Here is a 27,666-nt window from a genome sequence, read left to right as displayed (position 1 = left end):
GCAACACCCATCCGTAGCACGCGCTCCAGCAGGTGTATCTCACTGATCATCCCTAAAGCCAACACCTCATTTGGCCGCCTTTCGTTCCAGTACTCTGCTGCCTGTGACTGGAACGAATTGCAAAAATCGCTGAAGTTGGAGACTTTTATCTCCCTCACCAACTTCAAACATCTGCTATCTGAGCAGCTAACCGATCGCTGCAGCTGTACATAGTCTATTGGTAAATAGCCCACCCATTTTCACCTACCTCATCCCCATACTGTTTTTATTTATTTACTTTTCTGCTCTTTTGCACACCAATATCTCTACCTGTACATGACCATCTGATCATTTATCACTCCAGTGTTAATCTGCAAAATTGTAATTATTCGCCTACCTCCTCATGCCTTTTTGCACACAATGTATATAGACTCCCCCTTTTTTTCTACTGTGTTATTGACTTGTTAATTGTTTACTCCATGTGTAACTCTGTGTTGTCTGTTCACACTGCTATGCTTTATCTTGGCCAGGTCGCAGTTGCAAATGAGAACTTGTTCTCAACTAGCCTACCTGGTTAAATAAAGGTGAAATAAATAAATAAATAAATAAATGTGATTGGTTGAGTCAACTCAACTGACATTACACAAAAAACATTCCATTGCATGAGCCATATCAGTTAGCGTCATTTGAATGAACATTCTACATTACCATGGCAATCCAGCATCAGTTGATAGAACATTCCCATATACCATGGAAAATTTGCATCACAGGTTTACCAGTCAAATTGCCATGGATAGAGCTTCCAAGACTGTTATATTCATTCTATTTCTATGAGAATATGGCTCTATTCAGTCATGTGAAGTGTGCTGGCTGTCACTGGCAACACGGTAAACACATCATTGTCGTCTGTTCATTTACAAAGTTCTCTGCAGAAACGACCATACATCACTCCTGACACACAGAGGTATGAAATATCTCACTCAGTCCCAGGGATGGCTAATTCTTAAAATTCCTTTTATCGCTACTGATCTAGGCAAAACGGCCAGGAAACCTGGATACTGGGTTTTATTATTAAATAGCAGCCCACAGTCACTTCAACTCTACTGCTGCTGACTCTTTTTCAGTGTCTCCCCATTTTTCCTCCTCCTATCTCTCTTCTGCCCTCTTCGGATTTTTCTCTCTTATAACTGCTTTGTATCTTATGATTGATCTGAATATGGTTGAATGCTTCTTATCCTCCTATCCTCCCATGCCAAAATCTGACCCTTAATATACTCATCTCTCTCTCGTTTACTCTTTCCTCTCTCTCTTGTTCTGTACTTTCAGGATTTCAGTGTGTGATGAGGACAAGTTCCGCCACAATGAGTTTATCGGAGAGACACGCATTCCCCTCAAGAAACTCAAGCCCAACCAGACCAAGAACTTCTACAACTGCTTAGAGAAACAGCTACCTGTAAGTTATCTCCAATTTGCCTTTTTCATCCTCCCCTTTGAATCCAAATGTAAGCATTTCCTAAGGTGAATTGGTTATTTGGTCTCCACTGCTAAATTACAAACCTCGACATGTAAATGTTATGTCCTGTATGTACATTTAATTTGCCTAAATAGAAATCTTACCTACGGTTGAAAGACATCAATACTGTATGTCTTCTGTTATTAATAAACAATGAGCCTTGAAACATCTCACATACAGCCCAAATCCTTAACTTCATGAAACAACCAAAGTAATTTCAATGAAACACCACTTACTGAGGGGTCTGTTCAACACTGCCTCTCTCCTCTAATTAATTAAGCAGGTTAACAGCATTACAGACCAGAGAGAATGACGGTTTCTCATAATCCATAGAACAAGCAATTATATTTACCAAGGACTGAGCATGGATGCAGGAGGCATATGATTGACTCACAAGTGCTACTTACTTAGTTCACTGGAGGCTGTTATTGTCATCAAAATAGCTATTGTGTGGTTATTTTACGTTACTGTTGCTAGTCAAATATGGACAAGCTTCTTTCACATACAATAGCTCCACCTTAAATTTCAATTGAACTTGAGATCTACTAAATCAATCTTTGGTTTAGCTGCAAAATGTGGTTCTCTAAACTTTCTGAAAATGTGGGTTGCTGTTTCCAAGAACCTTAGTTTGGGAGCATTACTTTTTACGAATAAGCTGATTGATAGGGTAGATATTGATAGCTTTTCAGAGTCCTTTCTTAATATTCACTCTTTTATCCAAGCGTGTCGGTAAGATCTCCTAATTTCATCTGGTTTAGCGGCGCTCACAGCAATACTTTTCTCTTACCGTCGACGACACAATCTGCTCTGAATACTCAGAGAAGGCTTAACCCAGCCTTCGACTGAACAGCACTGTCTTTTTCGCTGGCTTTCCAATGGACAGCCTGTGGATTACTGAGCTATGTGCTGCTGACGCACATACAGGCTCACACACACACACACTCTCACTCGTTCACTCACTCTTTTCATTCCTCAATTAGACTCCTCCCTTTATTGTTTAATTAAAAAGAACCTCTGTCTAGAGCTTTCTTCTGGCTATCACCTCTGCTACCACAGCTTCTACTATGTATGTGTGCACGTGTGCGCATATGAGTGCACGTGTGCGCATATGAGTGCACGTGTGCGCATATGAGTGCACGTGTGCGCATATGAGTGCACGTGTGCACACGGACACATTTTTGTTTGTCAGTGTGTGTGTGTGCAGACCAGCTGGGCTCTTGCAGCCAGCCTCACACCTGTATTCAGCTGCTTTGTAGCAATGCAAAGCACCCCAGCAGGGGATAGTTTAGAGAGGGTTGCACAATTAATCGAATTCACATTGAAATCGCAAAATTGACATGCAATATCCATACATCATGCAATATTTTGAAATGCCACTCAGTCACGCGTTGCGTCCTTTTTATAAATTCTGAACAAAATTATGAAGGCAAAATGTAAAGTATTGATCCCATGTTTCATGAGCTGAAATGAAAGATCCCAGAAATATTCCATATGCACAAAAACATTATTTCTCAAATTGTGTGCACGATTTTGATTACATCCCTTTTAGTGAGCATTTCTCCTTTGCCAAGATAATCCATCCACCTGACAGGTATGGCATAACAAGAAGCTGATTAAACAGCATGATCATTACACAGTTGCACCTGGTGCTGGGGACAATAAAAGGCCTCTCTAAAATGTGCAGTTTTGTCACACAACACAATGCCACAGAAGTCTCAAGTTTTGAGGGAGCGTGCAATTGGCATGCTAACTGCAGGAATGCCCACCAGTGCTGTTGCTAGAGAATTGAATGTTCATTTCTCTACCACGTCTGAGACCAGCCACCTGGACAGCTGATGAAACTATGGGTTTGCACAACCGTAGAATTTCTGCACAAACTGTCAGAAATCATCTCGGTGAAGCTCACCTGCATGCTAGTGGTCCTCACTAGGGTCTTAACCTGACTGCAGTTCGGCGTCATAACTGACTTCAGTGGGCAAATGCTCACTTTCGCATGCTGGAGAAGTGTGCTCTTCATGGGTGAATCCCGGTTTCAACTGTAACGGTGAGATGTCAGACAGCGCGTGTGGCATTGTGTGGGCGAGTGGTTTGCTGAATTGCATTTTATCAATGGAAATTTGAATGTACAGAGATACCGTGACTAGATCCTGAGGCCCACTGTCTTGCCATTCATCCACCACCATCACCTCATGTTTTAGCATGATAATGCGCAGCTCCATGTCGCAAGGATCTGTACACAATTCTTTGAAGTTGAAAATGTCCCAGTTCTTCCATGGCCTGCATACTCACTAGACATGTCACCCATTGAGCATGTGTGGGATGCTCTGGATCGACATGTATGACAACGTGTTCCAGTTCACACCAATATCCAGCAACTTCGTTACGCCATTGAAGAGGAGTGGGACAACATTCCACAGGCCATAATCAACAGCCTGATCAACTCTATGCAAAGAAGATGTGTCGCTCTGCATGAAGCAAATGATGGTCACTAGGGTTGAATATTTTCCCGGTATTTTACAAATGTTCCATCCCGAGAATAAATAAATGTTCTTCCTACTAACCCGGTATTTCCCTCCAAAACCAGAAGTGTCATTCAAAAGCATTATTGTCACGCCCTGGTCGAAATATATTCTGTTTGTCTTCATTTATTTGGTCAGGCCAGGGTGTGACATGGGTTATTGTGGTGCGTTTTTGTCTTGGGGTTTTGTGGGGTGTCTAGCATAGTCTATGGCTGCCTGAGGCGGTTCTCAATCAGAGTCAGGTGATTATCGTTGTCTCTGATTGAGAACCATATTTAGGCAGCCATATTCTTTGAGTATTTCGTGGGTGATTGTTCCTGTCTCTGTGTTATTGCACCAGTTTAGGCTGTTTCGGTTTTCACGTACGTTTATTGTTTTTTTGTATTGATGGTGTTTATTCGTCTATTAAACATGTATCGAATTAACCACGCTGCATTTTGGTCCGACTCTCCTTCAACGGAAGAAAGCCGTAAAATAATCACCCACCACAACAGGACCAAGCAGCGTGGTGACAGGCAGCGACAGCAGAAGCAACAAAGAGAGGAATGGACATGGGAGGATGAATTGTTCGGAGAAGGACCCTGGGATCAGCCTGGAGAATATCGCCGCCCCAAAGAAGAACTGGAGGCGGTGAGAGCTGAGAGGCGCTGGTATGAGGAGAAGCAACAGCGGCAGCAGGAGCAACAATATCGGGACTACACTACTTGGGAGGAAATAGACAGGTGGGCGGTCGACCCAGGGAGAGTGCCAGAGCCCGCCTGGGATTCGCTGGAGCAGTGCGAAGAGGGTTATAGGAGAATGGAGTTGGAGAGACAAGCACGGCGGCGCGGAAGGAAGCCCGAGAGTCAGCCCCAAAAATGTATTGGGGGGGGGGGGGCTCAGGGAGAGTGTGGCAGAGTCAGGAGTCACACCTGAGCCAACTCTCCCTGTTTATCGTGAGGAGCCAAGGAGGAGACCAGAACCAGAGCCGGTGTTAGAGGTGAGCGAAGCAGAGACTGTGAAGGAGTTAATGGAGAAATTGGAGGAGAGAGTAATGAGGGAGTTGCTAGTTTGGTGCTTTAGGTACGATATTCGTCCGACGGAGCGTGACGGGGATTTGATGGCACCTGGGTCAGCATTCCATACTCGTCCTGAGGTGCGTGTTAGTTGGCTGGTGAAAATTGTGCCAGCCTCACGCACTAGGCCTCCTGTGTACCTACCTAACCTTGCACGTCCTGTGCCAGCCCTGCTCTCAGGCTCTCCAGTACACCTTCATGGTCCGGTCCATCCTGTGCCACCTTCACACACCAGTCCTCCGGTGGCAGCTCCCCGCGCCAGGCTTCCTGTGCGTGTCCTCGGCCCAGTACCACCAGTGCCAGCACCACGCACCAGGCCTTCAGTGCGCCTCGCCTGTTCAGCGCTGCCAGAGCCTTTCTCCTCTCTAGCGCTGTCGGAGTCTCCCGCCTGTCTAGCGCTATAAGAGCCTTCCTCCTCTCCAGCGCTGCCGGAGTCTTCCGCCTGTTCAGTGCTGCCGGAGCCTTTCTCCTCTCCTGCGCTGCCGGAGTCTCCCGCCTGTGTAGCACAGCCAGAGCCTTCCTCCTCTACAGCGCTGCTGGAGTCTCCTGCCTGTTCAGCGCAGCCAGTGCTGCCAGCCTGCATGGAGCAGCCTGAGCTGTCAGTCTGCATGGAGCAGCCTGAGCTGTCAGTCTGCATGGAGCAGCCTGAGCTATCAGTCTGCATGGAGCAGCCAGAGTTGTCAGTCTGCAAGGAGCTGTCAGTCTGCATGGAGCAGCCAGAGCTGCCAGTCTGCACGGAGCTGCCAGTCTGCAAGGAGCTGCCAGTCTGCAAGGAGCCGCCAGAGCTGTCAGTCTGCAAGAAGCCGCCAGAGCTGTCAGTCTACATGGAGCAGCCAGAGCCGCCAGTCAGCATGGAGCAGCCAGATCCGTCAGTCTTCCAGATCTGCCAGTCAGCCAGACTCTTCCAGATCTGCCAGTCAGCCAGACTCTTCCAGATCTGCCAGTCAGCCAGACTCTTTCAGATCTGCCAGTCAGCCAGACTCTTCCAGATCTGCCAGTCAGCCAGACTCTTCCAGATCTGCCAGTCAGCCAGACTCTTCCAGATCTGCCAGTCAGCCAGACTCTTCCAGATCTGCCAGTCAGCCAGACTCTTCCAGATCTGCTAGTCAACCAGACTCTTCCAGATCCGCCAGTCAACCAGACTCTTCCAGATCCGCCAGCCAGCCAGGATCTGCCGGATCCAGCTACCTGCCTGAGCTTCCTCTCAGTGCCGGGCTTCCTCTCAGTGCCGGGCTTCCTCTCAGTGCCGGGCTTCCCCTCAGTGCCGAGCTTCCCCTCAGTGCCGAGCTTCCCCTCAGTCCCGAGCTATCCCTCAGTGCCGAGCTGCCCCTCAGTCCCGAGCTGCCCCTCAGTCCAGTGGGGTTCTGGGTGAGGACTACTAGGCCATGGTCGGCAGTGAGGGTGGACTATCCTAGGACGCGGGAGGAACTAAGACATTGATAGAGTGGGGTCCACGTCCCGCGCCGGAGCCGCCACCATGGACAGACGCCCACCCGGACCCTCCCTATTGTTTTGATGTGCGTTCGGGAGTCCGCACCTTAGGGGGGGGGGGGGGGTTCTGTCACGCCCTGGTCGAAGTATATTATGTTTGTCTTCATTTATTTGGTCAGGCCAGGGTGTGACATGGGTTATTTGGGTGAATTTTTGTCTTGGAATTAACCACGCTGCATTTTGGTCCGACTCTCCTTCAACGGAAGAAAGCCGTAACAATTATAAAGCATATAAATATGCTTATGTCTGGATTTGATTTGATTAAAGCTTTGATTGAAATTCAAGCCTGATGCTCCCTGAGCCTGATGAGCCATACATTTTATGAGCCCTACATTAAAGACATTCAATGACCCTAGCCTCAAAAAAGCCCAAATGATTGTGCCGTTATCCAATAAATACTGTATATGACATAGGCACATTACTCACAACAGAAAAACACAAAAGCCCATAGATGTAGCTAGCTATATGCTCTCTTGGGTAAATGAATTAAACTAGCTCCTGTAGGCTAATCATTTTCAGTGTGAACTGTATTACTGTACTGTATTTTATTATACTGTATCATATGGACTGGAATTATGCACACTGTCCAAACCATGATGAAGCAGGGAGAGAACATGGTGGAGCACATGTGACCTACACAGTTGCTAGTATAGGCTAGCGAATTAGATTTGAATTTTGAAATATATAATATGTCCTATTTGTATCATTAGTAGGCATATATACCGGTCTAAAGTTTTAGAACTCCTACTCATTCAAGGGTTTTTCTTAAATTTTTTACATCTTAAATTCTTCAAATAGCCAACCTTTGCCTTGATGACAGCTTTGCACACTCTTGGCATTATCTCAACCAGCTTCATGAGGTAGTCACCACTCAGGAAAAAATTTCAGTCTCTCGATGTGCAAAACTGATAGAGACATACCCCAAGCGACTTACAGCTGTAATCGCAGCAAAAGGTGGCGCTACAAAGTATTAACTTAAGGGGGCAGAATAATTTTGCACGCCCAATTTTTCAGTTTTTGATTTGTTAAAAAAGTTTGAAATATCCAATAAATGTCGTTCCACTTGATGATTGTGTCCCACTTGTTGTTGATTCTTCACAAAAAATACAGTTTTATATCTTTATGTTTGAAGCCTGAAATGTGGCAAAAGGTCGCAAAGTTCAAGGGGGCCGAATACTTTCGCAAGGCACTGTAAATCTAGAACAGAATGATCTATTTTGGATGCAATTTGAATGGACTTAATGGAGAGAGAGAAAGACTGCGAGAATGGCATGCACTGATTTAAAGCAACAATATTTGAGTGATAGACTGTTTTAAAACTTTAAAAATACAAAAATCTTTACAATAAAAAAAAAAAAGGTGAAACCCAAAAGCCAGATAGAGATGGGTATATTAGACGCGCATTCGGTCTTTATATTACTGTAGCATGGACTTTGCTGCAGCAAATGTAGGCCTTCCGGTCACAAGAATAAAAGTTATGATGATGAGATGGTAGGTCTACATGCATTGTGAACTACGCGCCATACTGAGATGGGCTGTCTGTCCCCACCCTGAGCATTGATGATTCATCATGTGGAGGACGTAGAGAAGCCAGATTTAGATATCGCATATAATTTAAGAGTTCCATTTCATGCCATGCTGTCATATACATAATGTATTATAATTTACCGGTTTCTTGCAATTATTTATCCCAGGGAAAAGGGAGTGGTTTTGGGCTGTAAATCCAGGTAAATCTCGGTATCTGGTCACACCAGATACTGACTAGCCCCTGCTTTTTTTAAAGGTATCTCTGACCAACAGATGCATATCTGTATTCCCAGTTATGTGAAATCCATAGATTAAGGTCTAATGAGAGGGAGTGAGAGTGGCTTGTTCACACAGCAGCCAATAGCAAAACCGGGACAGGCAGATACTTTCATAGCAGGAATCAACATAATGCATAGGCTATTACTGTTGACCAATAATGGTTTTAGAACAATCTACAGGAACGTTGTGTAGCAAAATCACAGACAATTGCAGACGTAGTCCTCCTCAGTCACTCGGTATGCTGAGTACCAACTTGAGGGTAGTTTAGAAAGGGTCTCAGTCCTCCTCAGTCACTCTGTATGCTGAGTTCTAAATGAGGGTAGTTTAGAGAGGGTCTCATTTCTCCTCAGTCGCTCGATATGTTGAGTACCAACTGCAGGTGGTTTAGAGATGGTCTCAGTCCTTCCTCCTCAGTCACAATGTGTGCTGAGTACCAACTGATGGTAGTTTAGAGGGGGTCGTAGTCCTCCTCAGTCACTCTCTATGCTGAGTACCAACTGAGGGTAGTTTAGAGAGGTTTCAGCACTTCTCAGTCACTCGGTATGCTGAGGACCAACTGAGGGTAGGCTAGAGAAGGTCTCAGTCCTCTCAGTCACTCGGTATCCTGACTACCAACTGAGGATAGTTTAGAAAGGGTCTCAGTCCTCCTCGGTCACTCGGTATGCTGAGTACCAACTGAGGGTAGTTTAGAGAGGGTTTCAGCCCTTCTCAGTCACTCGGTATGCTGAGTACCAACTGAGGGTAGTTTAGAGAGGGTCTCATTTCTCCTCAGTCGCTCGATATGTTGAGTACCAACTGCAGGTAGTTTAGAGATGGTCTCAGTCCTTCCTCCTCAGTCACTCTGTGTGCTGAGTACAAACTGATGGTAGTTTAGAGAGAGTTTCAGTACTTCTCAGTCACTCGGTATGCTGAGGACCAACTGAGGGTAAGCTAGAGAAGGTCTCAGTCCTCTCAGTCACTCGGTATCCTGACTACCAACTGAGGATAGTTTAGAGAGGGTCTCAGTCCTCCTCGGTCACTCGGTATGCTGAGTACCAACTGAGGGTAGTTTAGAGAGGGTCTCAGTCACTCGGTATGCTGAGTACCAACTGAGGGTAGTTTAGAGAGGGTCTCAGTCACTCGGTATGCTGAGTACCAACTGAGGGTAGTTTAGAGAGGGTCTCAGTCACTCGGTATGCTGAGTACCAACTGAGGGTAGTTTAAAGAGAGTCTCAGTCCTCCTCAGTCACTCTGTGTGCTGAGTACCAACTGAGGGTAGTTTAGAGAGAGTCTCAGTCCTGCTCAGTAACTCGGTTTGCTGAGTACCAACTGAGGGTAGGCTAGAGCAGGTCTCAGTCCTCTGTCACTCGGTATCCTGACTACCAACTGAGGATAGTTTAGAGAGGGTCTCAGTCCTCCTCAGTCACTCTGTATGCGGAGTACCAACTGAGGGTAGTTTAGAGAGGGTCTCAGTCCTCCTTAGTCACTCTGTATGCTGAGTACCAACTGCTAAGCCCTCCCCTTCCCTTTAGTGTGTGCTTGTATCCGTTGTCTGGCTCTCATTAACAGCACACACTTCTGGTGTGAAGATGGCCTCAGCATTCAGTTCCTTGGTTTGCCCTTGTTTGTTGATGGTTGTCGTTGCTCTGTCGTTCCTTCTGTATTCAATGCTACAGGTCTTTTACAATCTAGTTTTGACTCAAGGGTACTCTCTCGTGGACAGACTCCATTAACATAAATGGTATCGTAATGTCTGTCAAAAGACTGTGGGTTATGACGACTAATGAGAGACAGTTGTTCCTGCATGTAGGTTTTTTAACATTTGTTATTTGAACAAATCACGATTTAGCGGGTGTGTGCGTCTTTAGAAATTCAGAAGGGGAGGGGACATTTGGCCTATAGCCCGAAACCTTCAAAAGACAGGGCTGTGGAGCTACTGCCCTGCCTCTGCTCCTCACACTAAGTGTCTTTTCTTAACATCTCCCCCGAAAACCTAATCTAGTTTCTAACGCAGTTATACAATATTTTAGTTCTGGGTTCACAAATTGAACAAGTGATATATTTGATTCTTTATCAAGGTTAGGGTTGCAGATTTTTCAGAAATCCCAACCAGGATTTCTGGGAAACCTAGGAATTTTGGGAAAGTTACCAGAATGTTGATTCAGCTTAGCTCTGAAAGATGTGGTTTGACAATGACCAAGGTGTCGGCTACATGACAAACAGATCCCCCAAGGCTACATAGTTCTTACCTTGACCATACACTGGAAATTCAATATTTCAATATTTGGGCTGAATTATTCATAGCCGTTCAAGACAACACCAACAAAAATTGGAGCTGAGACTTCTGTCCATGATTAATTCAACTGGGGTTGGCAGACACTTTTCCCCATCAAGCAGGGAAGAGAGTCCATGACATATTTGCTGCTCCAGTGTTTTTGGGGGCAGAATGTAGTATACTGCAGGGATCAGCACAAATCACAACAGAGGGATATCAGGGGAGAAAGCTGTTGACCAAAGCAAGTCAATACACTCCATCAGTGTGCGGCCGTGCTGATCCGCTTGATGCCGTCAAAGGATGTTGATGTAGATGCGTAACCAGGGACAACAGGACAGGGTTGATCAGAGAGTGGTAAGGTTGAATCAGGGGTAGTAGGGGAGGTGGCCCCTTGAACTCTGCTACAGCTGATCTGGGATCGTTCTACGGGGCTGGACTTTGAATGGTGACAATCTGCTCAGAAGAAATTTGTTGGTTCTCATGCCGTCTCTTGTTAGTCACAATATTGATGCTGGATGCTTTCTTCTACCTCAGCAATACAACACTTTGGGTATTTCCAGTATGTTTGTGAAACATTGTGCTATTAGGAACACTTACACACTTTTGCTTTAGATTCACAATATTGTGTGTTCCATGATGAATAATGTGACATATGTCAGGGACAATATGACAATGCAGTGTACATTCCATTTTATCTGTCCCCCTTACCAATGTCCAATTCTCTACTTCATGCTTTTTTGTGTTTGTGTACTCTCCCTCTCTCTGTCTCTCCATTCATTGCCCTTACTCTTTGGTCTGCGTTTTGACTTGCTGTTATAATTTTTTTCTCCCCCAACGATGATTCAGTTGGCCTTGAAAGTCTCTCAGGTTCAGCAGTTCATTTATTCTATTCAAATTCTCCACTGCACTGTTGTTTTCCCCATCGCTCATCTACTGTGCTCTCTCACCGTTTGAACCGGGAGGCTGTTTGAGGGCGTCTCTGTGAAGCCCAGTGCAAACGTAAACAAGTAGTCACACAGCAGGGCGGGAGTTATCAGACTCCTTCTGCACAGCAAATTAGCTAGCGTCATTAGCCCAGAGTTCTGTGCAAAGTGCATTTCCGATAAGGTGGACAGTGAATCGGCAAATTTGCACATCTTAGGTTTGGAATGTAATCGAGATGTATGGGCACATGGTATTAAAGTAACTGCGAAGAGTTGCGCTGTGGCTGTGCAGTCACTTGTGCCAAGTATGGACTTTGAGTGTCTTGCATGGAGATTGATTATAGGTGTAGTCTAAGAAGCACACAGCAATACTCACTTTGCAAAATCAAACTCCAAATTAGGTCACAACATTCGATTAGATTCCGAAACTGATCCATGACATTTGCATTTGGAGAAAAAGCCCATCTAAAAAGCCCTTGCTCAAAACTTGGCCATCAATCCTAACTGTTGGAGTTACTATGTACATCCCACTCAGTCTCTTCCTCCAGTCTCCTCATGTAATGGGTTGTGGAAGTGATTTTTTTTATATATTTTTTTAACCTTTATTTAACTAGGCAAGTCAGTTAAGAACAAATTCTTATTTTCAATGACGGCCTAGGAACAGTGGGTTAACTGCCTGTTCAGGGGCAGAACGACAGATTTGTACCTTGTCAGCTCGGGGGTTTGAACTTCCAACCTTCCGGTTACTAGTCCAACGCTCTAACCACTAGGCTACCCTGCCACCATTGTAACTTATAAACTGTTGATCCAACTGTTGGACTTCAAGAAGATCCACTTTGCATCAAAATGTTCTTAATAATGATGGTGGTATAGGATAGAGTATATAATGTGACGTGTGTAAGACTATGTAGCTATCGAGCATGACACCTCCACTATCTACTCACTATGCTCATTACCTTGGACCCCTGACCCCTGTGTGTCCCCAATCCTTACCCCGCAGATCGACAAGACAGATGACAAGTCCCTGGAGGAGCGAGGGCGTATCATGATCTCCCTCAAGTACAGTTCCCAGAAGTCTGGCCTGGTGGTGGGCATTGTCCGCTGTGCCCACCTCGCCGCCATGGACGCCAACGGCTTCTCAGATCCCTACGTCAAAACGTGAGTTTGTCACACATTCTCGAGATAGCACACGTCCCCAAACACACGCACTTCTGACCTCTAGTGGTACTGGATTGATGTTTGCTCATCATCTCTTAGGTCTATCTGTATGGAATCAAGCTCTGGTTTATTACTTTTTCTCTGTTTTATTAGGGTAACAAAAGTTCCCTCCATTTGGAAATGTTGTCTGATACAGTACTAGACTAATACATTTGATCCTAGTGTTGAAAAACATGATGCCTATCAGCCAATACCTCTTTTGAATATATGCGAAAACTCAGATTACCCTGATAACATCATTTACTTTGACATTTAGCCAAAGGATCTCGCTAAGCCTAGGGCTGGCAATCATTGTAGGCAGACTAAAGCAAGATCCAAATTCACCACGGTGTATAAAGTCCCTGGAACAAAACAGCTACCAGCAGTGCTAACATTTCAGCGGTGAATCTCCTATGATTACTCCCCAACATGAAAGAGATGTACTGCGCAAGAGGCTATCCTGAGGGCTGCAATTATGATGGGGTGTTCTTTTAATCACACCTGAACATTACTGTACTTCTTTCATCTCGCTGAATGGTGGAAGTGCAATACATTACACTGACAAGAACTCCACAAAAACAACCCACTGGGCACAGACCTCAATTCAACGTCTATTCCACATTGGTTCAAAGTAATTTCATTGAAATGACATGGAAAAAACATTGATTCACACCAGTGTGTGCCAAGTGGGAAAGGAGGAAGACTCATTGAGAGAGAGGACAGCAATTCCAACCAGCGATGGAGAACCACTCCCCAAATCCTGAAAGACTCGCAGCCCAGATAATAGATTTACAGACTCCCTTTTATGAGGGCTTGAAGGAGGGTTGCATCCCAAATGTCTCCCTATTACACAACATAGGGAATAGGGTGCTATTTTAGATGCAGCGGAGGAGTATGCTCTGTTGAATAGAGAAGAGCTGCAATGATTTTCCTGTCCTCCGACACCCAATGTCTATGTCATGGCTGTCTGGCTTCAGAAGGCTGCCGGACACTGAGTCGCTCCAACCCACTGTGTTGATGATAAGCTGGGCTTTTGTACTGGGCCTGTAGCTCTTTTGCACACACAGACACACACACACACACCAGTTGACAGGGCAGTGGTCCCTCTGAGTGTTACACGTGGTCAAAGGAAACATTTGATTGACAGGCTGGGTGAATGTATGACAAGCGCACGCAGCATTTAGCATTGCACAGTGGTGAGAATAGAGACTCATAAATGCTTTAATATAGTCTGTGTTAAAGGGGTTTGGGCACTTTGTTGGTTCTCTCAAAGGCCTTCTACATTTTCAGTGTCAACTTAGATTATAGAAACCCCTGTATCCCCTCTGACTCATTCTTTTGTCTTCGTTGGCATGCCAAGGCTGCGCTGCCGGCTTTATTGACTATGTATGGCCCAAACAGTGTTGAGTGACTGGCTTCTCTGCAGGATTTTTTTTTTCAAATGAATGAGCTCGACATCTACACACAATTATAGCTTCAAACTAGCCATACTCCCCTTTGAGTCTAGATTACAAGGAAGTGAAAAGTTGTGCAAAGGTGAAATATTTTTAATGGCTGCTCTAAATACCCTGATAATGATCAATTAGACACCCAGGAGCAATGAGATATGGAGATTATTGCACAATGTGAAATATTGGCATTTCATTTTGGGGAAACTAATCCTGTTCATGGTTCCATCACTTTGATAGCCCCAAAACAAACTCTTATAATTATCCCTGATTATTCAACTTTATAATAGAATTATATAGTTTTGCTCTAAAATGGTAAATTGTGTGGCCTGGCTGGTCTAGCGGTGATACCGCATGCTCCAGCACACATCTACAGTGGTAGTGTGGGTTTGAATCACACATGCTGCTTACGCCAAATCCTGACTCTGCCATCAGCATGACGCAACAGGAACTGGGATTCGTTGGGCCAGGCACTGTTTTTCCACTCCTCAATTGTCCATTGTTTTTGATCACGTGCCAACTGGAGCTGCTTCTTCTTGTTTTTAGCTGATAGGAGTGGAACCCAGTGTGGTCGTCTGCTGCAATAGACCATCCGTGACAAGGTTCGACAAGTTGTGTGTTCCAAGATGCCGTTTTGTGGCCCGCCTGTTAGCTTGCAAGATTCTTGCCATTCTCTTTCAACCTCTCTCATCAACTAACCGTTTTCACCCACAGGACTGCCGCTGACTGGATGATTTTTGTTTGTCGCACCATTCTTGGTAAACCCTAGACACTGCCATTCGTGAAAAGCCCAGGTGGGCTGCCGTTTCTGAGACAATGGATCAGGCGCGTCTGGCACCAATGATTATACCACACTCAAAGTCGCTTAGGTCACTCGTTTTGTCCATTCTAATGTTCAACCGAACAGTAACTGAATGCCTGTCTGCCTGTCTGCCTGCTTTATATAGCAAGCCATGGCCACATGACTCATTGTCTGTAGGAGCGATCCATTTTCATGACCGGTGTGGTGTACCCAATAAACTGACAACTGAGTGTATATCTACATAAAATCACAGTGCAATGCTCTGCGGTAATCATTTCTTTGCTATACTATTACCATGGAACAAGATTATTCAAGATTAAAATAAAATACCTACAGAGCAGCCTTCATAGGTATCCAGAAGCTTGGTCATTCATTTGTCACCTAAACATGAACACATCCACGCACAGCACTTATGGGAATCTTAGATCGGCTAATTAATTGACTGGATTGTGGAGACCTGTGTTTTCTTCACATGGGGCCTTGTAAATGGGATTCCCTCTGAACTTGAATGAGGTTTCTAGCAGCTAATGGAATTCCTCAGCCTGAAGAGCTAGAGGCTGCTATAGTCTGTAATAAGGTTCAGAGAAAATCTCTCTTTCCTGCCACAAGTGAGATCTGTATATTACTTTTGAAAGGGAGTAGAGACATTTTATTTTACCCCATGTTCTTCCTCGGGCACTGTTGAGACTAGTACATTTTTGACACTGTAGCCATTCTATAGGGTACAAGTAGAGTTTGTAGGCCAGGATGAGCTGGGTATGGGGCAAATATTGTCCTATGTTATTTAATTAAAGTGTGAGATGTCGGCCAATATGGACTATGCAGTCAAGTTGGTTTGAGAAGAAAGCAGTTGGCTTTATAGCGAGAGCCTTACTACAGACAGAGTCAAGTATTGCAGTTCTACTGGACTCAGTGGGGAGCTCGATCAAACTTACTCGAGCTCCAACTTCAGTCAAGCCCCACTACTCCACCCAGGGTTTGAATCACACATTGACTCTTGGGGGTACCCAAAATCTATTTGGATTTCCTGATTTTGAAATATTATGCATTTTTTTACTTAAACATTTATGGAGGTGTTGATTGTTATGGGGTGCCCAGCACTCCTGTAATTCTAAACATGACTGTTGCTCTCCAGACTCTAACCATGACTGTTGCTCTCCAGACTCTAACTATGACTGTTGCTCTCCAGACTCTGTCATTGTGCATTGTCAGTATGCACAGCACAAAAAGAACCACTGCTGTAGGAAGTCATTGTAATGACTTCCATTATTTACTTCTATTCGGGAGCATTGCAAACATTTTAAATGTATTTCTGGAGATCAGAGCTTTCAGTTGGACCTAGGTTGTGTCTCAAATGGCACCCTATTCCCCATATAGTGCTTTTATGAAGTAGTGCACTATATGTAACGTGGGTTGCCATTTGGGACGCAATCCTAGACTAGAGCCACCAACTCCATGCTATTGTATGTTAATACAATATGATAATCAACCTTTCAACCCATAGACTGTCAGTCACTGTAGCAACAGCTTGCTTAGTGCTGGCCTCAGTATGCTGCCCACCATCAGGTTATTAAATATAATGCCACAGCACCCTCTGGTGGTAGAATTGGTATAACATTCAGTTTGATCAGGCTCAATTAATTAGACATATTTTCTGTCTCATTCATTTTCATAAATACCTTTTCTCATTCCTTTTAATATTGGAAATGTTATGTCCAATATGATATCGCTATATTTAAGTCAGTCATTCCTGCTGGACTACTTAGAGCTCAGAGAAGCAAGACGTTTCAACATTCTGTGTCCCTGGATGGAATCTCCTGACTGCCTGTCTATTATAGTGTACAGCACACCCAAGAATCCACAGAAAACAACCGTAGACTGTAGAGAGACCTTTGCTGTCAATGAAGGTTACTGCTTTATGTCTTGTCTGCAGGTACCTGAAGCCTGATGAAAACAAAAAGTCAAAGCACAAGACTGCTGTGAAGAAGAAGACCCTCAACCCAGAGTTTAACGAGGTAAGGAAGGACTCACTCTCTCTTCCTCTCTTTTCGGTCTCTCTTTCAGGGCTGTCTTGTCTCTCTCAGATATCACAAATCCCTCCAATAATCCTTTCCATTTAAGATTTGAGACTGAGGAGGAACCAGACATTTTCAGATAAAGCTTTATCAACTTATTTATGACACTCATTTTTCAAATTTGTCTAATTATACCTAACTTTTTTCCAGAATGATAGAACTATATGAAAATCACAACTTTAATACTAACTCATTCTACATGTACTAATCTTACCATCACATCTCTTCTTACCATCACATCTGGCACCTCTATATCTCTGGGTATCACACACTGGTGTTCATTTTTTACTAGAATGCGTTGATAAAGAAGATTGTAATTATTTTATTGGATTTTACCATTTATCACAGCCATTAGCATGGCAAAGTAGCAAGTAGCAACAAATCTTAGGTTAGAAAAGCCAGTTATCTGTTGATGATGTTTCAGGGCACAGAGGTGAGTTTCCATCCCCTCCAGCCGACTCGGCTATGATGCTCCGGGCCTCCTTCAGGTCAGCCCTCTGTTAATTGTCATTGAGAGGCCAACTTGACTGTAGTAAAAGCTTGTTTCCCCCACATCTCCTGAGCCTGCCTCTTCTTCTCTAAATGCCACACAACCACTCTACCATTAGTCTGTTATGCTGTTCAGAGCAGTGGGCTCCAGAGAGGCCCCGCTTTCATGCTCAGACCGCTGCCAAAGAGCTAGCTTACTGTAGCACTCGACTGCAGCATCAAGTGGCTCACATCGGAGTGTTCAGCCATATCAGAGTGAATGGCGTCCTCCCAGACCACGCAAAGCCTGTGCCTTGACATTTCCAATGACATTTCCTTTAGAACCCATTTAGAGCCCAACCTGGGCTTCCTGTGCATTAGGAAGGCATTTTGATTCAATAAGATGAACAGATACATTTGAGTATTGTGAGATTGATAACTAAATGGATTCTCCTCTATCAGCATGATTATGTATGGTTATAGGCAGCAGTAATTAATTGTCATTGATAACATTATTTTATACTTTTATACACATTTATACTTGTTAAAATATCTAACTGTTTGACCTCCTAAAACACCACTTTCATGGGGTTTCTTCAACATTCTAAAGCTCCCATTATTGAAAACTCCCATTACTTTCAACATTCTATTCATTGTAAACAATGTGACTTTGGATGCAAATCAGCTACTTTGAACACTTTCCCAAAAAAAGTACACAAAAATGTATAGTGTATGAAATCTTAGTCTACTTCTCTGCTATTCATATTGGAACAGAAATATCGTCTACCAATCAAATTATAGCAATTGGGGAGCACATGAGAATGATGACACACAGCTCACCACAACCCACTAAAAAACGATCTCGCTATAACAACCCCCACACTCACTAACCAAACTACAATATTCATGGGTTGCATGTTTTGTCACAATATTGTTTTGAACATTCTCTTGAGGACTGCATTGTTCTACTCAATGCTTTGTTAATTAGCACTGGTGAAGATTTCTAAAACTTTGCTAGCTAATGGCAACATTGCCCTTTCTCTAAAGTAAATTTGACGACATCATAATGGTGGCAAAGTTTTTCCTACTTATTATTTCCCTGCTTTAGCACTGTCATCTCATTTCCAAGCCCCGTTCAGAGTGACTGGGTTTCAGTCATCAGCCAGGCACCAATATGGGCAGCTGCAGCGTCCGTAGGACATTCATCACAGTGGCAACGACGCGACTGAGTGACGGAGGTGTAACCCGTGAATAGTTAACCCTATAGCCTACCTATCTAAAACATTCACTATAAATATTACTACTGCAATGTACTGGTACTAGTACCTCTGGGCTACTTACTACTACTTTCTAGTCTCCCACTGATGGCTACTATAAACTATTTATTTTTAAAAGTCCCTCCCTCTCCTACAACAATTTTTCAACACTAACAAACTTCTTCCACTAGATGCACCATCATATTTCTCTCCCTAAATAATAGCCTAAAACTTTTCTAATTCCTTATGAGTTAAAGTGTAGTAGTGTGATGAAATATGTGCTCTAACTGCCCCACACTGCAAAGTAATAAGGTTAATATAGTAGTCTATAAAAGTAATCAGACCAGATATTTTTATATATTCTTGACGATATTTCACTGCTTCACTTAAGTAAAAAAAAAAAAAAATCTAACTTGAACTAAAATAAAAATAGCTGAAGCAAGTCACACAATTTTACTTTATGTAAAATTATATTTCTAGTATTTAAATAAGATTCCTTTGATTATGTTTCTGGTGGAATCTTTTTGGGGGGATAACCTTGCTTTCTGTAAGAAGCTGTTTGGCATGTCAAGTTTTTACATTATTTAAATGTTTTACTGACTTTTGTAGGAGTTCTTCTATGAAATCAAATACGCCGATCTCAGCAAGAAGACACTGGAGGTGACCGTGTGGGATTACGACATTGGCAAGTCCAACGATTTTATAGGTAAGCACTAAGCAGGCGTTACCAAGCGTAGTGACCAAAGCATTGTGCGCAACTGCACACTGCCCTGCCATCCACACCAGTGACACTCCTGACCAGCCTGGGCTCCCCTGCCTCTCTGCACCTGGCACCTCTGTTTACAACTCCTGTTCACCCACCAGAGGCCTCCATGTGTCCTGATACCTGCCCAGGGACACAAACTTGGATCTAAATGACAACAACAAACAACTGAGCTCTAAAGGAGCAAGCACGAAACAGTGACCCCTGGTGCGTGCCAGCCAGGCTATGAGCCTTTCAGATTATCATGCCAACATGTGGTTGGTGGACGAGACATTGAACTTGAAGTGCACTTGAACTTGTCTGAGTGAGGGAAGTTCTGTAAATTACAAGGACTTAATGTATTTTGAAAGATTAGACGTTGAAGATTATAATACGATGCCTTCAGAAAGTATTCATACCCCTTGACTTATTTCACATTTTGTTGCATTACTGTCTGAACTTAAAATATATATATTTTTAAATAGTCTAATCCATCTATCTATACACAATATCCCAAATTGACAGTGAAAACATGTTTTTAGATTTTCATTTTTTTTTGTATTGAAAATTAAATACAGAAATATCTAATTTATACAAGTAATCACACCCCTTTGCTATGACCCTCCAAATTGAGCTCAGGTGTATCCATTTTCTGTTGTGGTCTTACCCTTTTCTGCTGTTCTCCCGTCCCCGCTCTCAGGTGGTGTATCCCTGGGCATCAGCGCCAATGGGGAGAGGCTCAAACACTGGTTCGACTGTCTCAAAAACAAGGACAAGAAAATTGAGCGCTGGCACACTCTGACCAACGAACTTCCTGGTACAACATTCAACGACTAATGGCCCATCCACACTACCTACACATTTGCAAGTAAGGCCCCTCCCATACTTGCTGTGGACAGGAGTTCAGCCTTGATCGACCAATTTACCAAATCACACTCCAGCTTTCCCATTTCCGGAGACATTTACCAAATCACAGCTCTTGTTTTCTGTATTTCTCTCCCAAGGTTTTGAGCTCACTCATTATCTTCTATCCCCTTCTGATAATGTGCTGTCTTTAGGGCTTATTTGATGATTCTGCACCTGCAGCTGTCCACGAAACACCGGTTTGGCAGTGTTGAGAAAGAGTCTGATGTATGTCCCAACAAAACCATAAGTGTGCAACACATGGGAAACACAAGGTTTGCTGCACAAAACTAGAGAATATATTATATTTCAATTGTTTGCTGTCCAGAGATGCATATTCACTAGGTTTACTGGCAAATGTACTGGCAGATATGGGGAATGTGCACTTTGTTGAAAAGTGTGGATTATTTACTTCAGACACTGCTCTAAAAAGCATGTCATGTTTACAAGTCTAGGACGCAGCTCCACACACCTATGATGTTCCTCTCAAGTTCGTCTTTGCAGGAGAAAGGGGGAAAAAGACACACGTAATGTGTTTTATATAGATGGTTTACTTTCAGGCCATTGCAAATGTCTAATCCTGTGATGAAGGGTTTGGGCTAGGAGAGGGAAATGAGGAAGGGGTGAGGCATTTTTAATAAAGTAGCGCTAAGTATCTTGTTGCTTGTGTTTCAGTTGTTTTTTTAGTAGAGTAAAATGTACACTACCCCAATCAGTGTATCAGATGAATGTAGACTATAACCCTTCTATCCCACAGTACAGTAACTCCTCTGAGAATGTGCACCCAAGTGCTGTGTGTTATTGAACCAGTTCATACATAAAATTCAAGGTCTGATAAACATCAGAGAGTTGCATTGGATGGCATGGGAGGAAGAGAATTGAACTTCTGCAGCCCCATTGGCAAACTGTCAATGATGTTGCTTGAGGCGGAACATTGTCCATAGATCTATATTTTTAATGACATGAGGGCTGTCATGGAACTACCGATTCATAGTTAATGTAGTGGAATGTACGAGTTGGCGCTGCTTAGTCCCAGAACCCTATTTAGTCGATGAGAAGGCAATATGACTCAGAACACACTTCACACTTATTTGATATCAAAGCACGGTTTGATCGTTGTGCAAAATTAAGCATTTTATATTCACCTTTTTATTGTTGCCTGTTGTCTAAGAAATCACAGGGCTAAAATGTATGTTTATGTGTGCGTGCACATGTTTGTACTGTATGTATGTTGGTGAACGCAACCAACAAATTGTCCTTTTAATTGTGAAATATTCAACTGGCCAATTCTTAGCCAACAGGTAATCATTGTATATGTATTGCTAGTGTTTTCCATTGTACATGTTGTTGGCATTCAAACTTGAACTGTACTTTTAGTTTATGTATAGCAGCATACAACCAGTATATACCCGACAGGACATGATTATAAGTTGTTTAATTTTGTGTTATAATTTATTTTACCCATTGTGATATTTTTGACAGCTTTTGTCTTCCTTTAATAATCTCAAATTGTGTTCCATTTCATTCTTAAACATGCAGTGAGCTTAATCTCGAGGGTATTTTTCATTTTCATTGACCTACCCATGTGGGTTTAACGTTCCTACTTCATCTTCACAGTTTACTCAAGAGAGGGTCAAATATTCCACCTGTCTATCTGAGCGTTAGTCTCTCTGGCCTGGTGTGGAGAGTGAAACACTAACTCTCATTGGCTATGCAGCAGTCAAATATCTTCCCCCTCTACTAATGAGAAATTGTTTTGGACACAAAGGTCCAACACTATCTCTTCATCAGTCCTACAGGGGTCAGGCAGGCATGAAGGTGGTCTCTTTCTCAAATGCATATACAGACGCAACAGCAGCCCAACCTGTGGAATTTTGTAATCTGTTTGCCTTTGTACTCAAAACTGGATATTATGACAAAAATGCATGCAGATGTTATTGGTTTGTCATGAAATGACTTTGCTTAATGTTTGATACTGCTGTTTTTTCTGTGAAAAAAATAACACAACTGTGGATGCTACAAGAATGTCAATATTTCTTCTGGACAACGTTTTGTACCTTTGAACACTATCGCATTGACTGTCTGGGGATGTGACTGCACGTGAAGAAAATCTCTGCCTCTGTTTTGTTCCTTTTTTTAACACTCAGGCAATTGTTTGCATAGTTCTGGTGGTTCTCTGGTTTTCAAAAAATTATTAAGAAAAACAATTCGATTTTCTCCTATTTCATTAGTCTTGGCACGGAATGGCCGTATGATTGTGCCTTTTCTTTTGTAACAGTGTATTTTTGCACCACTCAAGATTAGATCATAGCTTTTAATATGGAAATAATACATGGCACATTTATATTTCTGTATATGCGTTAATATCAGAACACTGTTTCCCTCTTTGAATATTTCCCACCCAAATGACACGAGGCCAGTGTCATTCCACTATGTGATGGTGTTGACAGTGAGGGCAGGGTGCAAGGTTGAGGTGGAAGCATGGATTTATACATCTGTGGATGGAAGAGGTCACAATGAAAGGCAACAGGGTCTGTATTAACAAAGTGTCTCAGAGAAAGAGTGCTGATCTAGGATCAGTTTTGCCTTTTAAATTACAATGAATTATATTATATGGACAGGGGTGACCTGATCCTAATCAGCATCCCTGGTCTTAGACGCTTTGTGAATGCGAGCCCAGATCCTGATTTCAGAACGTAGTACACAAACCACAGATAAGCCAGTATGCCAAGTTACATCTTCTACTTATATGGAGGATGTTTTAGTGTATTTTTTTACAGTAAACCGAATGTGGCAGACTGGTGATGGAAAGGCTGTGAATTTAATTAGTCTGAGCTTATTATCTTGGTCAGGTGTTTTTTTGTACTGACAATTACATCTGTGGCAAGTTGCCAAGCATGCCACAGAACATTGTGTTTTGTAAGCTGTTTTCGGCTCACTGAAGGTATTCATCTTCAAGTAACAACGATAGGGTTACCAATATTGAGCGTGCACCATATTCATTACATTATCCAGTTATGTACATTTTTGACCCAGCAAAAAAACTCTACCAGAAACCAGAATATTTCTTATTTTATCCATGTTTTATTTATTTTAAGTATTACATTATTCCTTACATTTGTTTTTTACTCTGGCGAATGGCGTGCTATTTGTATGTTTAAATTTGAAATCTTGTTCAATAAAGTAGAGAGCCTAAATAATATTGCCTCATGTTGTAATGTCATGATTCTTTTGATTCTCAACCCCCAGTTCTGGAGCGCTACTGGGTGTGAAGGCCTTTGCTTAGGGCAAGAAGAGCCCTGTGGCTTCAGACTATTGGGTGTGGGAGAGTGGGAAATCTGGGGACCCGTTGTCCAAGTAGGCTACACGTAGCGACTGTATGTGTGTGGAAAACATTTAATCACAGGTAAGGCATTTAACTTGTTTAGTATAGTCCGTTTGTTTGTGTTGTTGGTCTTTGCTAGCTTAATGTTCCGGTCGGTAACTAGCTAGCACTCACTCACTCACGTGGCTGCTAGCACCATGAAAAGAGGCATGAGGGAAGCTTTAAAATATTACCTTTTTCTAAGTAGTGAGAACACTTGTGAGCAGGCAATGATGAAAATGTATGTTTAGACATTGTACTTTTCTTGAGTTTTGTAATAGTTTTTTGCTGTGAATCAATGGGGTAACCACAGGTTGTTTTCCCCACAGGCAGGTGGGACTGTGACATTCTATCTAATACCGACTGGGACTCCGAAATCCTCCAACCAGGATTTCTGGGAAACCAGGGAATTTATTGAAATGTCACAGAATTTTGCAACCCTACTGTTATGTCAACTTCTCTGCAAGGGAATGGACCATAGACGGATTAAACTGAAGCCTGCCCTCTAGCGGTGTGTATTTGTAATTCCACAAGTGCAACATTTGATACTGTGACAGCTGGTCTAATGCTGCGTTGACATGCTGTTTTTGTTGTCTTTTTTTGGCGCGTCAAGTTTATTTTAAACAAAAAACAAACAACAATAACAACCATCACAAAACTATGATAACTGAAGTGAAAGGCATTGTCTATAAAAGTACTATAAAAGTAAAACAGCTTTTGCAAATCAAGTAGTCTTTTCTGTTATTCCTGTCTTTACAAGTACTCTCATTTCTCCTCCACTTCCGCAGTGGGAGGATTTGCTTTGTATTTGCCCCCCTCGACGTCATAGTGGATCACGTTGTCCCAGATGTCCTTCTTGGACGACATAAATGTTTATGGTTAACGAGACCTGGTGTGGTCACAACAACATACAGGAACTCAAGTCCTTCTGTTCACCTGATTTAGAATTCCTCACAATCAAATGTCGACCGCATTATCTACCAAGGGAATTCTCTTCGATTATAATCACAGCCGTATATATTCCCCCCCAAGCAGACACATCGATGGCCCTGAGCGAACTTTATTTGACTCTTTGCAAACTGGAATCCACATATCCTGAGGCTGCATTCATTGTAGCTGGGGATTTTAACAAGGCTAATCTGAAAACAAGACTTGTATCAGCATATCGATTGCGCAACCAGGGCTGGTAAAACCCTGGATCATTGCTATTCTAACTTCCGCGATGCATATAAGGCCCTGCCCCGCCCTCCTTTCGGAAAAGCTGACCACGACTCCATTTTGTTGCTCCCTGCCTACAGACAAAAGCTAAAACAAGAAGCTCCCACGCTAAGGTCTGTTCAACGCTGGTCCGACCAATCTGATTCCACACTCCAAGACTGCTTCCATCACGTGGACTGGGATATGTTTCGTATTGCGTCAAACAACAACATTGATGAATACGCTGATTCGGTGAGCGAGTTCATTAGAACGTGCGTTGAAGATGTCGTTCCCAAAGCAACGATTAAAACATTCCCAAACCAGAAACCGTGGATTGATGGCAGCATTCCCGTGAAACTGAAAGCGCGAACCATTGCTTTTAATCAGGGCAAGGTGACCGGAAACATGACCGAATACAAACAGTGTAGCTATTCCCTCCGCAAGGCAATCAAACAAGCTAAGCATCAGTATAGAGACAAAGTAGAATCGCAATTCAACGGCTCAGACACGAGGTATGTGGCAGGGTCTACAGTCAATCACGGATTACAAAAAGAAAACCAGCCCGGTCACAGACCAGGATGCCTTGCTCCCAGGCAGACTAAATAACTTTTTTGCCCGCTTTGAGGACAATACAGTGCCACTGACACGGTCGGCAACCAAAACATGTGGACTCTCCTTCACTGCAGCCGAGGTGAGTAAAACATTTAAATGTGTTAACCCTCGCAAGGCTGCAGGCCCAGACGGCATCCCCAGCCGCGCCCTCAGAGCATGCGCAGACCAGCTGGCCGGTGTGTTTACGGACATATTCAATCAATCCCTATTCCGGTCTGCTGTTCCCACATGCTTCAAGAGGGCCACCATTGTTCCTGTTCCCAAGAAAGCTAAGGTAACTGAGCTAAACGACTACCGCCCCGTAACACTCACTTCCGTCATCATGAAGTGCTTTGAGAGACTAGTCAAGGACCATATCACCTCCACCATACCTGACACCCTAGACCCACTCCAATTTGCTTACCGCCCAAATAGGTCCACAGACGATGCAATCTCAACCACACTGCACACTGCCCTAACCCATCTGGACAAGAGGAATACCTATGTGAGAATGCTGTTCATCGACTACAGCTCAGCATTTAACACCATAGTACCCTCCAAACTCGTCATCAACCTTCGAGACCCTGGGTCTCGACCCCGCCCTGTGCAACTGGGTACTGGACTTCCTGACGGGCCGCCCCCAGGTGGTGAGGGTAGGTAACAACATCTCCACCCCGCTGATCCTCAACACTGGGGCCCCACAAGGGTGCGTTCTGAGCCCTCTCCTGTACTCCCTGTTCACCCACGACTGCGTGGCCACGCACGCCTCCAACTCAATCATCAAGTTTGCGGACGACACAACAGTGGTAGGCTTGATTACCAACAACGACGAGACGGCCTACAGGGAGGAGGTGAGGGCCCTCGGAATGTGGTGTCAGGAAAATAACCTCACACTCAACGTCAACAAAACTAAGGAGATGATTGTGGACTTCAGGAAACAGCAGAGGGAACACCCCCCTATCCACATCGATGGAACAGTAGTGGAGAGGGTAGTAAGTTTTAAGTTCCTCGGCATACACATCACAGACAAACTGAATTGGTCCACCCACACAGACAGCATTGTGAAGAAGGCGCAGCAGCGCCTCTTCAACCTCAGGAGGCTGAAGAAATTTGGCTTGTCACCAAAAGCACTCACAAACTTCTACAGATGCACAATCGAGAGCATCCTGTCGGGCTGTATCACCGCCTGGTACGGCAACTGCTCCGCCCACAACCGTAAGGCTCTCCAGAGGGTAGTGAGGTCTGCACAACGCATCACTGGGGCAAACTACCTGCCCTCCAGGACACCTACACCACCCGATATCACAGGAAGGACATAAAGATCATCAAGGACAACAACCACCCGAGCCACTGCCTGTTCACCCCGCTATCGTCCAGAAGGCGAGGTCAGTACAGGTGCATCAAAGCTGGGACCGAGAGACTGAAAAACAGCTTATATCTCAATGTATCACTAGCCACTTTAAACTATGCCACTTTGTTTACATACTCATCTCATATGTGTATACTGTACTCAATACCATCTACTGCATCTTGCCTATGCCGCTCTGTACCATCACTCATTCATATGTCTTTATGTACATATTCTTTATCCCTTTACACTTATGTGTATAAGGTAGAAGTTTTGGAATTGTTAGCTAGATTACTCGTTGGTTATTACTGCATTGTCGGAACTAGAAGCACAAGCATTTCGCTACACTCGCATTAACATCTGCTAACCATGTGTATGTGACAAATACAATTTGATTTGGATTTGTTTCCCTCTTCTTCTGCCGTCTCAGGCCTAGAGCACCACGATCACCAGGAGTATGACCATGCACAGTAAAATGGCCATCACTGCCCCGGTGCTGAGACCCACTGGTAGGAAGACTGCTTCTGCCGTGCAGGACAGGAGGGACCCGTCGGTCTCACAGATACACATGCGGACAGTGAGGGTGCCAGTGCTGCTCTGGTCTGGGTAGCCACTGTCCACCACCACATAGTACTCTTGGACTCGCCTCTGAAACACCACACGCTTGGTCACTATCCCCTCTGTGTTGTTTCCAAAGTCTCGCACTGTGAAATTCATGTTTCTGATTTCCCTGGG

General features: G+C 43.8%; 1 protein-coding gene across 2 annotated transcripts in view; it reads left to right on the top strand.

Annotated features, from left to right (window-relative positions):
- LOC109873111 (double C2-like domain-containing protein beta) overlaps positions 1 to 23,628 on the top strand; it is a 169,485-nt gene extending 145,857 nt beyond the window's left edge. The window contains exons 5-10 of one of the 2 annotated variants that reach the window (XM_031807722.1): positions 1,306 to 1,432; positions 12,541 to 12,698; positions 16,921 to 17,002; positions 19,396 to 19,492; positions 20,229 to 20,396; positions 20,587 to 23,628. In XM_031807722.1, coding sequence (XP_031663582.1) covers positions 1,306 to 1,432; positions 12,541 to 12,698; positions 16,921 to 17,002; positions 19,396 to 19,492; positions 20,229 to 20,365 — 601 coding nt within the window. In that variant the 3' untranslated portion in view covers positions 20,366 to 20,396; positions 20,587 to 23,628. Of the gene's footprint in view, positions 1 to 1,305; positions 1,433 to 12,540; positions 12,699 to 16,920; positions 17,003 to 19,395; positions 19,493 to 20,228 lie in introns of both variants that reach the window. The other variant, XM_020464657.2, reaches the window with a different exon arrangement.
- The last annotated feature ends 4,038 nt before the right edge of the window (positions 23,629 to 27,666 follow it).

This window comes from Oncorhynchus kisutch, linkage group LG28 (genome assembly GCF_002021735.2).
Source record: "Oncorhynchus kisutch isolate 150728-3 linkage group LG28, Okis_V2, whole genome shotgun sequence".
Taxonomy (NCBI): domain Eukaryota; kingdom Metazoa; phylum Chordata; class Actinopteri; order Salmoniformes; family Salmonidae; genus Oncorhynchus; species Oncorhynchus kisutch.
Note: the sequence above shows the minus strand (reverse complement) of the source record. Positions and strands in the feature narration are given on the sequence as shown.